Raw genomic sequence first — 13,436 nt, forward strand, 5'->3', positions numbered from 1 at the left:
ATAAAACTTAAATGGTCCTCTAGAAACACTTACACTGTAAAGGATTAAAAAACAATTTGCATAAAGAAAATGAACTACATTTTTTATTTTTAAATAAAGTATTGAGAAATATTTTCCTAAATCCTCATTACTGTAACGCAGTAGATAATGTGTTTTGTTTTACAAAAATAATAACTGTATATAAAATATAATTTATATTAAAAATTACATTATTTAATATAAATAATTTAAAAAGCAATTATTTAAATTTATGGTAATGAGAATTTGGGGGAGACTGAAATTAAGATATAGATCTTAATTAAAAATATATATATTTTGCATAAAGAAAATTAACCTTATTTCTTAGAGCCATTGTTTATATATAATTCCTTTTTTTTTCTTTTTGGATTGATATTTTCCCAAATTCACAGTACTTTATTGTATTACAGAAAAAAATATGATAATTAAAATCAACATATAATTATATTTTATATAAAATACTATATTATTAAGTACTAAATTATTTAAAAACAATGTTTTGCATTTATGGTAATGAGAATTGAAAAGATGTTCTTAGTTATCATAAAAATATAACAGCCTTTATCTTAATGGTACTTTTTCTTTATGCAAAATAATCCTTTTCTTCTTTTGAAATTAGTAACAACCTTGTGTTATAAAAGTAGAGAAACATTTCCGAACTATCATTGAGCGTGAAGCAGAGCTCCTGCACCCTGACCGTATCCAAATCCTTTTGGTCCAAAGTTCTTTGCATAACACGCTGAAAAAAAGAAACAGAAATTGTAGTAAATTAGTGAGTGATGTCATAGATGAGGTTTGCTTCCAAACTGGTTTCAGTTCAGATGCTGCGCCATGAAAGCTGACAACATGTTAACGATGCTTTATGGAATATTTAAGTTTATTCTTAAAGGGACAGTTTGCCCCCCCCAAATAAAATATATACACTTTTTTTATATATACACATACTTTTATTTTTTTGCTGTTAATTTGCTCAATCCTTAGGTCATGCAAGAAGTAGGTGATTTTTTTATTGTTATTTTTTTATGGTGATTAGATTAACAGCAAATTGTAATTTTTGGTTGAACTAACCCTTTAATGTTGTCTATTACCACCAGTGTTGGGGGTAACACATTACAAGTAACGCGAGTTACATAATCGCATTACTTTTATCAAGTAACTAGTAATGCATTACTTTTTAATTTACAAGAAAATATCTATGAATATTTTTCATAGAAGTAACAGTTACTTTTATCCCAATTTACTGATTGACAGCTCTTCTGTCCCCATGATGAGAGAAATCATAACTTTTTATATGTTATAATGAAAACAAACAAACAACACTGCCCAGATTGAAAAAGTAATGCAAAAGTAACGTAATGCATTACTTTCCATAAAAAGTACAGAATTAGTTACTTTTTTTAGGGAGTGACGCAATAATGAAATGCCTTACTTTTTAAAGAAACTTTTCCCAACACTTGATTACCACTGACCATTTAGATCAGGCGCGTCAAACCCAGTTAAACTCTACAGAAATCTGACCTTTGCAATAGATTTCTCCATCTTTCTCTGTCTGAGTGGTCGACTCCAGACTCTTCCCACATTTGGCACAGCGAAAGCAGTTCTTGTGCCACGGCTGGAAGAAAACGAGAGGATAAAGCCATGATGCTCAGATAAAAAAAAAAAAAAAGTGACATCAAGTGCTCATGACTTCCTGGTGATTAAATTGAGAAAGACAGAAACCGGGCGAAACGCTTCACACTCGGATCTGCTGAAGAGGTTTTTTTGGCAGCAGATCTATCTGCACATGCATCTGCAAACCCTCTTGAAGACAAAGAAAGTGTTAAACTGTGAACCGGAGGTGAACATCTGAACCCAGTGACGTCTGAGAGAATAATACAGGTAATGTCACTCAACAGAATGAGAAATTATGATCCCCATCTGATCAGTTGATATTATTATTACATATAATATTATTAGCTGAATGTATATCAGGGTTATCATCATTAACTAAAACGTTACATTTGAAAAAAATCCATTACTTGAAACCAAATGCATATATTTGAAATATATAAAAATGTTAAATATAAAAAGTACTTAGACTAAATGAAAAGGAGAAATATGGCAACAAGATGAAATTTAATTTATTTTTAATTATTGTTTTAATTAACAGTAGTAACCCTGATTTAGTTAATATGTTAATATGATATAATTTTATTATATTTACTAATATATATTATTAACAAAAACTAAGAGTGATTATATAGGTTCATTAACTAGAGTTTCTTTTTTTTGCATTTGAATTAAATTATTTCAAATGCAAAAAAAAAGAAACTCTAGTTAATGAACCTATATAATTATAAAATTAAATCCCATGGCCCTGTGGTTGAAACTCACTGATCTAGATCAACAAATATATAGACACTTAATAAACATGTTTCTTAATTCTCTAAATATCTGAAATCATTGAGTTTCGGTGTGATTGTGAACAGTTTGCCATTATTGCTGTAACAGTGCACTGTATTGACATGCATTGATTTGTGCACGAGGACAGTAAAGACTGATGTAGATGGTATTTAAGTACTACAGCACATATTAATTACTAATATCCAAATCCGATTCATCATGGCCTCACCTTCCCAGCGCTCATCACCTTCTCTGCAGCGTACACAGACTCTCCACAACGAGCGCACTTCTCCGAGCCGCTGAACTTCTGCGCAAACTTGGACGGGTTTGGGTTGGTGGTGGCTCGGTGAGTTTGGGTTCTGGTAGGAGACAGAGAGGTCAGATGTTGTTTTCTGGAGAGCAGCCTAACGAGGGGCCCTGAATGAGCCGCTTTGTGTCGGGTGAGTATGAAGAGCAGCTCTGCTTACATAATAGATCCTTTCATAACAATAATCACCTGACGGCGAGCCTGAACACACCAGAGGACCGATTCGCTTCCACAACAAAATATGCTAGAGATCTTATAATAATAATAATACTAAACTACTGGGGAAAAGTTTGGAATAATTATGATTTTATGCCCACCAAGGCTGTTTACACTTGATCAAAAAATTATGAAATATTTACAATTTGTAATAACCATTTTCTATGGGAATATATTGTTAAATGTAATTTATTTCTGTGATGCGCAGTTGTATTTTCAGCATCATTACTCCAGTCTTCAGTGTCACATGATTCTTCAGAAATCAGTATATGCTGCTCACGAAACATTTCTGGTAATCATCAGTGTTTCAAAACAGTTTTTGTTCTATATTATATATAAACATATTGAAAGTGAGAGTAAAGACCTTTATAATGTTAGAAAATATATATTTCTTTTTAAATAAAAGTTTTTTTTTTTTAAATTCTTTGTAAATGAATATTAAGAAGGTTTCAACACCGAAATAATAAGAACCATTATTATTAACTGAGAACCCATCATAATTTCTAATAATCATGCAGTAAATCATCATATTAGAATGATTTCTCAAGATCCTGTGACACTGAATACTGGAGGAATGATGCTGAAAATACAGCGCTGCATCACCGGAATAAATACATTTTAAAAATATATGAAATTACAAAAAAGTAAATTTCAAGTTGAAATAGTCCTTCACAATTTTCTGTATTTTTGACCAAATAAATATAGTGTTGATGACATTAACGATGAAAATATGATTTTAAAAAATTGCATTTATTCCAAATATTTGTTGAATAGTTTATGTACCATAACAATACGACACGTATGCAATAAATGACATGCATACCATTCACTATTTTACAACTACATTGCAATACAGTATATTCACCATAGAAACTTCTGGATGAAAATGAATGAAGAATAAAAACGCTCACTCTTCTGGTTTGATGCCCAGTCTCTCGCCACGGTCCATGTTCAGCGTTCCTGCTCCCTGACCGTAGCCGTATCCTTTCGGTCCGTACTTTTTACCGTAGCAGGACTTACAGTAGATTTCCTGGTCATGGATGGCCAATGTGGTGCTGTCTAACCCTTTTCTACAGACCACTGGAGAAGAGAAAACACAGATTAGAACTTTTATTTAAGAAGATAGGAGCTGCTTTTCCATGCAAAACTCACTGCTGCAATGCTAAAGTGCAGATATATGGTTGCTAATGGATTTCAGCATGTTGTTAGGCAGGTTACACATCTCTCTTGGAGTTAGAGACTTAAACATTTAACTCAAAGTATGAGCAATAATAATAGTCATGCCACTGCTAATAATCTATCATTTTAACCTCACAGCCAGAATGCAATGTGTTTCTCATGTGGTTTTGTCAGCTGACTCAGTATGAGACATTGTCCCGGAGAGACAAACACAAATCCACAGCAGGGAGGTTAACACCCTTTATTATTCATTCAGCTGAACAAATCATCCCTGAACTCCATCAGTCTCGTTATATATCCCGTAAAAACATCAGGTGACTGTCCACATCTGACCAGCAAGCTCCTGCAAACAGCCGGAGTCATTAAAGACTTATGTCATGGAGGAAATGCGGTGAAAACACAGACGGAGGGACAGAAGGGTTTCAGCGCTCATTAATCTCATCATCTCGCTCTGAACAGAATGGCTTTTGTGGCCCACGGCAAATAAACCCCACTCATGTGGGCCGCATTGTTCTCCTGGTTTTGGTAGCGAAGCGCTAATGTGAAGCATGTGCGTTCAGCCGTAGTGAGATCTCACAAAAACATTTCAGAGTTCACAAACGCAGCACTGGTGTTCGGAACGGTCACTTGCAGGACAAATTAAGTCAGAAAAATGTCACTGAATATTGAGGAATTTTAATTTTAATAATAATAAAAAAAAATGCTCTGATAAAATCTACCCAGTTCTTATGTAACTTAAAAATTATATATACACATACATATATATATCATTATATAACAATTTTGCATCAATTTATACAGTCACATATATTCATTTATATAAATTTTACATTTTTCATAACCAAAATGTTTACGTTTGCTGGTTTTAAAATGTATTCATTTATTGTAATTTTTTTGCAGTGAATCACCACCAAAACTGCTCGCCATTACAAATCAAAATAAAATGAAACATTTACACAATAAAATAAAATAATGACATTTGGAGGGAAAACATGCTTAAATTTCAGGCTATGTTTTTGTTATGCAAAACAATGTCTTTATTTTTTCATTGATTTTGGGTTGAAATGAAATCGGGATGTATTATCGTGAGATTACAAAAAAAAAAAAAAAAAACTTTTTTTAATTAAATTATATTTGTTTAAATTAAATTTTAAATTAAAACTTTTTTTGTCATGAAAATAAATATTAATATTATATAAATATTTGTTCCTTTGATTTTGGGGTGATATGTGCCCTAGAGTCCGCTCAACAGAAAAGAGTTGTGTTTGACTTACTGCAGAGGAAGCAGCACTTGTGGAAGCTCCCCCCGTCACACTGGACCTCTTCAGCGTGGTACACCGTCCCACCGCAGGCGCCACATTTGTTTCCTCCACCCCAGTTTGGCATGATTCAAAACTGTGAAGAAAGAAAATACAATTAAGTCTTGAGTACCATAGCTTTAAAAGGAAACAAATCCTTCCTGCCAAGTCCAGAGATCAACCTCAGGAAAATGTCCAGGTGTGCTTGACATCTACAGGCGTGATGTGAAGTGTTTCACTATTTATGACCAGATAAAAACCCACTTCGTCCGTCTGGACTAATAAAGACAAACTAAAGACGGTAAACCCCCTGTAGACATCTGAAGACCCCAACATCAAAACACACCGAGACCACCAGGAGCTACAGGACAATGGAGAGTCAAACAGAGACAGAGTCTCGCTAAAAGGACAATGTCTGGAAGTAAAATTCAAAACAAGCATGTGAATAAAACAGCAGTCAGACATTTCAAAGGGTCAGTTCAATTTGCTCAGTTGTTCTAGTCAAATTAAATGATATCAGACCTCTCCAACAGTATTCAAATAAAATGGCTAAGTACTCATAAACTTCAGTCATCGCTTCAACCCTCCAGGAAAACATGAGCTGTTCTCTGTAAAATGACATCTGAATATGAATAAATGAAGCTTGAAAAGAGTGATTACAGATTGAACACATGTCCAGACATAAAGGAGGACAATCAAGCATCTCAAGGCCTCAGAGGTTCCTCAAACTAACATCAGTACCCATGTGTGAATGCATGCATGTGTCTTATATGAAGATCTCCACTGTTAAAGAGTATTAATGCTTGCGAGGACTTTAGAAAAAGTGCCATAAATGCATGATAATACTTCATGTTTTTAACACTAACATAATAGAGAATATCACGATATATTCCCCAATGTGTAGAGCATTGACAAACTAAATCATATGAATATGATAAGTACTGCCACAGGACTTATTTTCGAAGTGCATCTAATAGTTTAAGAAAACTAATTGCATCAATCATGCAAATTGCATACTTGTCGATGACAAACCGTTTGCATGTTTAGTTACACACATTGCAGGTATTGAACACGCATAGCATAAAAATATCAAATTTGTAAGTAGACTACCAAATAGAGATAAATATATAATGAAAAAAAATTATATATATATATATAAAGTAGCGCATCTTTTTGTGATTTTGTCATATATTAAGTGTTACAAAGTCATTTTAAATACTGACACTGCATCAAAAAACACTTTTTTTCAGACTCGAAACGAACTTCTTACGAATGTTTAGCGGAGTTTCCTCACTTTTCATCTAACTGCTGAGAATGAGATCACCAGCAGAATGAACTCGATTCAATAGAACTCGTATTTTAAGCTTCAGTAATTAAACTGAGTTTCTCACACAGACACGATGCTGTTTAAAAGGCTCCTACCTGAGCTTTCACGTGCTTTCCAGATGATTCCCAAAGTGCGAACAGGCTGGAATGTCATCAGCGAATTACAGAGGAAGAAAAGGAGGAGTGTTTTTTTTAAACAAACACACACACACACACACACACACACACACACACACACACACACAGAGAGAGAGAGAGAGAGAGAGAGAGAGAGAGAGAGAGAGAGAGAGAGAGAGACGTGTTACGTACTTGAACTTTTAAAGTCTTCATTTGTTTATATGTATGTAAGTGTAGACTAAGAATATAAAAATGTCATCTGTTCTTTGTGCATTCTATATGTCTGGTGCATGTAATGTGTCAGACATACCCAAAGAAGATGAATGATCTTTACTGGAATGCTTGCCATGTAAAATAGATGAGGTAAGAAACATTTTGTTGCATGCCATAACCTTATCTATTTACAAGGTTTCTAAGAATTACAAATATGCATGAATTCAAAATAGGTGTATACTGTAAAAATAAATAAATAAATAATATATATTTTGGAAAAATAGCTGGACCTGGATGACAGCGGAAGCCAGACCCATAAAAATGACATCTGGCCACACCTGCCACCTACAGGAAAAAAAACGAAGAAACATTCAAAGAACATTCAGAACATCTCGGTTACGTATGTAACCTTGGTTCCCTGAATAGGGAACGAGATGCTGCGGTGACGTCACCACGTATGGGAACACCTTCGGTGTGACGAATGTCTGAAGCCCTATACCATCCCGCCAATCTTATTGGCTAAATAGCGCGTGGCACCGCCCAGCATGCGTAAGCATATATATACCTGGTGCCGCGCGCCATTTACCTCAGATTTCATGACGAAGAAGAAGAAGAAAGCTATCAAGGTATGGCACGGCCAGAACCGCAGCATCACGTTCCCTATTCAGGGAACCAAGGTTACATACGTAACCGAGATGTTCCCTTTCATAGGTCACTTCGATGCTGCGGTGACGTCACCACGTATGGGAACGCTATACCATCACGCCTGACGTACCTGATAGCTTGGATCCAAGGAAGCATCTGCTCAAGCGGAGAGAACCCGGGAGCCAGGAGCCATCCTCACATCCAGACTGTAAGACCTGATAAAAGTGCTCGGTGAGGACCAGCCTGCCGCAGCACAGATATCATCCATAGAAGATCCACTGAGAAAGGCTTGAGAAGACGCCACTGCTCTCGTGGAATGACCTTTTACTCCTAAGGGCGAAGCGAGCCCGCGCGCCTCATAGGCCAAGGAAATAGCCTCCACCAGCCAATGGGACATGCGCTGTTTCGTAACTGCATGGCCTTTATTCTTATGTCCAAAACAGACAAACAGCTGGTCAGACTCACCCCATGGGGCAGTACGATCCACATAAGTCTTTAACGCTCTCACAGGGCAAAGACTTAGATCCCCAGACTCTGCCGCAGCAGGAGAAAAAGCCTCCAGGACCACCTGCTGAAAATGAAAAGGATTAGATGCGACCTTAGGAACATAATTATGCCTAGGTCGCAACAACACTTTCACAGAGCCTGGTGCAAACTCCATGCACGAGGGTGAGACAGAGAGAGCCTGTAAATCCCCAACTCCCCAGGGGGGCGGATAAAGCCATGAGAAGAAGTGTCTACAGAGTCACGAGCTTATCCGATACAGTTTCCAGGGGCTCAAACGGATGCCCTGACAAACCCAGTAACACAATGGATAAATCCCATGAAGGAACTCGCACAGGGCGGAAAGGTCTCAACCGTCGCGCACCCTGTATAAAGCGAGAAACCAGTGGATGACGACCCACTGAGACACCACCTATATACTCATGGTGAACTGAGATAGCTGCCACATAAACCTTCAGGGTGGCTGGTGTCAATCCATCCGAAAAACGGTCCTGAAGAAACTCCAGTACTGAAGCCACAGGGCAGTAAACTGGATCCACATCATGAGTATCGCACCATGTCATAAACAGTTTCCACTTTAAAGCATATAAGCGTCTCGTAGAAACTGCTCTAGAGTTCAGTATAGTCTCGGTAGTTTCAGCAGAAAGACCGGGACATATCAACTCACTCCGCTCAGAGGCCACGCCCACAGATTCCACAGATCTGGCCTCGGATGCCAGATCCGTCCCTGTGCTTGCGATAATAAATCCCGTCTGAGGGGAATCTCCCACGGAGAGCCCGCTAACAGATTGATGAGATCCGCAAACCACGGCTGTGTGTGCCATCGCGGAGCCACCAGCAGCAGCTGTCCCACTCTGTCCCGCCGTATTCTGCATAATACCGCTGGGATCAGACGAATCGGGGGAAACGCATACAAACTGGTCCTGGGCCAGCTGTGAGCTAGCGCATCCAGACCCAGGGGTGATGGAGGGCATAGGGAGAATCATAGCGGGCAATGCGTAGTCGTGCTCGACGCGAATAAATCCACTTTCGCTTCCCCGAAAATCTGCCATAGGTGATTCACCGTTTGGGGGTGTAATCTGACGGCCGATCAGTAGACTCGAAAAATACTGGAGAGCCAGAAAAACCGCTAGTAATTCCAATTTGTTTATGTGCCAGCTGCATTGTGCCGCTGTCCACACTCCGTGGGCTGGGCGCCCATGTCAAACAGCTCCCCACCCGGTCAAAGACGCATCTGTCGTGACAGTCTCTCGGGAAGCACAAATTCCCAGCCGAACCCCGGTGAGGAGAAATTCGGCTGACGTCCATCGTTTTAACGACATCACATACCTCCGCGTCACCGAGATCGTTCGATGCGGCGGACAACGGGGTGAAATATTCTGTAGTTTCGTCCACCACTGAAACGGGCGCATGTAAAGCAAACCCAGATGAATCACGGGAAGCGCCGCCGCCATTAGACCTAACAGTCTGAGGCACAGTCTCACCGTCACTGTGTGACCCACCCTGAAGTGCTGAACGCATGACGTAATCGACTGAGCGCGCGGGAGAGAAAGCTTTGCTGTCATCGCGCGAGAGTCCAATTCTATTCCCAGAAAAGTAATCCGTTGAGAGGGGACTAACACACTTTTCTGGAAGTTCGTGCGTAAGCCCAGGCTGTGTAAATGATTCAGCACAATATCCCAATGAGAGTGTGCTTGAGTCTGAGATTGCGCTAACACCAGCCAATCGTCCAGATAGTTCAACACACGGACGCCCCGGAGCCGCAACGGGGCCAGAGCTGCGTCCATGCATTTTGAGAACGTACGGGGAGCTAGCGCTAAGCCAAAGGGAAGAACGCGGTACTGATACGCTTTGCCCTCTAAAGCGAATCTTCCGGTGTCTCTCGATGATCTGAATATGAAAATAAGCATCCTTCAGATCGATCGTGACAAACCAGTCGTTTGGTTGAATCTGAGACAAAATAGACTTTACCGTCAACATCTTGAATTTGCTCGACCTGAGTGCAAGATTCAGACGGCGTAAATCCAGAATGGGTCGTAATCCGCCGTCCTTTTTTGGTACCACAAAATAACGGCTGTAAAACCCTGACTCCATCTGAGAGGGGTGTACTTCTTCTATAGCCCCTTTGCTCAGTAGAGCTAACATTTCCTGTCTCAGCACTGCCATGTCCATCGGTTTCATCACCGTGGAGAGAATTCCGTGGAAAGGGGGCGGGCCTTTCCGAAACTGAATGGTGTATCCGTGACAAATTGTGCGTAACACCCATTGAGAAATGCTGGGCAAGCGTTCCCACGTGGCCCGAAACAATATTAGCGGTCTCAAAATGTTCGTTTTGAGATGTAGAGATGTCTCACACATAGAGATGTCCGGGCACGAAAAACTCACGGTGTTCGTGCACAGGGGAAGTATATGCATAGCAGTCGTTGCATCTCGTTGTACGTAATCCTGAAACGTGTCCACGGCAGGAATTAGGCCAACAGATTGAGCATCGGGCTCTGCCGCTAGCGAAATAGCGGGGGCTGTGCGTGCCGTCATGACGGGCCGTTCGATGACGACCCTTTGAAGCACTCCTCGAGCTCTGAAAACTGGATCGTGCAGAGTGTCTGAGGAAGCGATTGGTGTTACAGTTCGCTCCAATGCTGTTCGAGGCGCTGTTTGCAGCGAAACAGTCAGGGTTTGAGCGTGGGGACTGCAATGAGAGTGTTGGATGCGCGAAAGCGGTCCAACAGCGCTCTCTAGCGGAGGGCACAGTCCCTGCCAGGCAGCGAAAAAATCAGGAGCTGCTGTTCGGTGCCCGAGAACGAGAGGCATTGGCCGTCAAACTCAGGTTCAACCTTTTTCGTTGGCGTTGTTGAGCCGGTGGAACAACCCTAGGGCCCCAATCCTTGCGAGGGGGCGCCATAGGTGAAGGCTCTTCCCGAGAGGGCACTCGCTGGCGGTGAGAGGAGGTTGAGCGAGAACGCGCGGGCGCCTGACGGCGTTCAACCTCTCTGGGTCTGCGGGGAATCAGCTGGCGGAAAGCGGCTGATTGCTGTTTCGCTGCTCTGAATTTCTCCACCACTGAAGTGACAGCCTCTCCAAACAAACCGTCCTTAGACACAGGGGCATCCATGAGGAAAGATTTATCCTTTTCCTTTATATCGGTGAGATTAAGCCAGAGGTGGCGCTCAACCGTAATTAATCCAGCCATGGAACGGCCCACTGCTCGAGCAGTATGTTTGGTAGCACGAAGCGCCAAATCAGTTGCTCGCCGTAATTCCTTAACCGCCTCAGGTGTAATGCCCTCCCCTTCGTCCAATCCTTTTAACAGCTCCGCTTGGTAGGCCTGAAGGACCGCCATAGAATGAAGCGAAGCAGCCGCTTGGCCAGCGGCCATATAGGATTTCCCCACTAAACTAGACGTGACTCGACACGCCTTCGAGGGGAGGAGGGGGCGAGACTTCCACGCCGCGGCCGAATTAGGCGCAAGATGTTCGGCGAGAGTCTCTTCCACCGGCGGTATCGCTGTATAGCCATGGCCCGCCATGTCCGAAATGGTGGCGAAATCCGCAGCCGCAGCGTTCGTGATGCGCGCCGAAAACGGCTGTTTCCAGGACCTCGAAACCTCCTGGTGGAGATCCGGGAAAAAGGGTAAAGGCCTCCGGGGCTGCGCAGGTGTCCGACTAGTTAGGAAACGGTCGTCCAGCTTCGAAGAAGGTTGGGCCTCGGCCTTCTCAACCTCCCATTCCAGCCCCAATGTACCCACTGCACGGGAAACCACATCCAACAGCTCTCTGTAGGAGGGGGAAACACGCCTCTCCTTGTCCACTAGGAGGGAGAGGGCTCGTGTCGGCCGCGAAGTCCTCAGACCCCGAGGCCGCAGTGGAAAGAACGTCGTCATCATGCCGGTCACAACCGAAGGAGATGGCACTACATGCCTCCGGTGTGGGCCGTAAATCCTCACAGGAAAAGACGACAGGTTCAAAAGTTTTTCTGTGTATTAGGGTAGGGGAGAGCGAGCGATGTGGAGAATAATTTTCCATCGCTGAACTGTCCTCAAACTCCATGTCACACATGTCACCCCAAGCTATCACCTCGTGCGGTGCCTCGGCAGTCGCAGAAGTGGTGTGGCGGGGGTTAGACACGGCGACATCGGAGAACACATCTACCCTAGAGCGAAGCACCCTGAGCCGCAGGCCATCGCAATGGGGGCATGAAGAAAGGCCGCTAAGCGCCTCCTGTGCGTGGTGTAAGCCTAGGCAAACTACGCACCTGTAATGAGTGTCCCCCTTAATGATGTACCTGGTACACGGGTCCTTGCACTTTTTGAAGCTCATCGCCTCCGCGGAGAGGAGTATACTGCTCGTAGATGATCGCTGAGAACGCGAGACAATAGGGCACAGAAGATTCGCTTCGTACTGAAGGAATGAAATCTGAGGTAAATGGCGCGCGGCACCAGGTATATATATGCTTACGCATGCTGGCCGGTGCCACGCGCTATTTAGCCAATAAGATTGGCGGGATGGTATAGGGCTTCAGACATTCGTCACACCGAAGGTGTTCCCATACGTGGTGACGTCACCGCAGCATCGAAGTGACCTATGAAAGGGAAATAACATTTTCATAACTCGATTTTTAGAACATATATTTGTTAGCTGAGAAAGGGCCAGAACAGAATATTGCACCCAATGCACATTTGATGTGAATAATGTTAACACACAGACAGGAATTATTAATGATACTCTGCGGTGTGTGAGGTGTGGTGGTGTGTGGGAGAATGAATCACTCATTAAAGCCATCCAGAAAGCAGCTCCTGTAATTACCCAGCATGCATCACTTGTCATTTTGGGAGCTGATACACTTTGACCTCAATAAAATTGACCAGATTTTCTGAATGTCACTGTATAAACATAGACAAGTCTCATTTATTTGCACACATTTCAAATTGAACATAACTGTTTTTTTGTTTTGTTGATAAAACAATAGGAAAAAAGTACTGTGCACATTACATATTTTGATATTTTAAAGCCACATTTTGCTGGTGTAATAATACAGCAGTGCAGAAGTACACTGTCATTTCTTCCAGTTTCTTCATCTGGAATGCATATAACACCAAAAGAAGGAATTTATAGTGACCGGCACAAGACTGGAAAGAAAGAGCGAATGAAAAACAGATGTAGCTTTCTGTCCGTCCTCATTTTATGGACTCTGAGGAATGGCATGTGCATGAGATATTAAAACATAGGATTTGC

The 13,436-nt window shown here is 41.6% G+C and overlaps 2 protein-coding genes across 5 annotated transcripts in view; one reads left to right on the plus strand and one right to left on the minus strand.

Moving 5' to 3' along the window:
* Positions 1 to 13,436, plus strand: part of LOC132098658 (palmitoyltransferase ZDHHC17) — a 283,638-nt gene that overhangs the window by 18,712 nt on the left and 251,490 nt on the right. The gene's annotated exons all lie outside the window — the stretch shown is intronic.
* On the minus strand, positions 367 to 6,932 carry LOC132098659 (cysteine and glycine-rich protein 2). Of its 2 annotated transcripts, none has more exons than XM_059504750.1 (6): positions 6,823 to 6,932; positions 5,377 to 5,497; positions 3,835 to 4,003; positions 2,630 to 2,759; positions 1,537 to 1,630; positions 367 to 757 (listed from the first exon to the last, which is right to left on the minus strand). In XM_059504750.1, exons 2-6 carry the CDS (start codon positions 5,486 to 5,488, stop codon positions 681 to 683), a joined length of 582 nt encoding a protein of 193 aa, XP_059360733.1. In that variant the 5' UTR covers positions 5,489 to 5,497; positions 6,823 to 6,932; the 3' UTR covers positions 367 to 680. The 2 variants fall into 2 exon arrangements, with proteins under 2 accessions (XP_059360733.1, XP_059360734.1); XM_059504751.1 differs by lacking the exon at positions 6,823 to 6,932 and adding an exon at positions 6,792 to 6,811.

The sequence above is a fragment of the Carassius carassius genome, chromosome 22 (genome assembly GCF_963082965.1).
Source record: "Carassius carassius chromosome 22, fCarCar2.1, whole genome shotgun sequence".
Taxonomy (NCBI): Eukaryota; Metazoa; Chordata; class Actinopteri; order Cypriniformes; family Cyprinidae; genus Carassius; species Carassius carassius.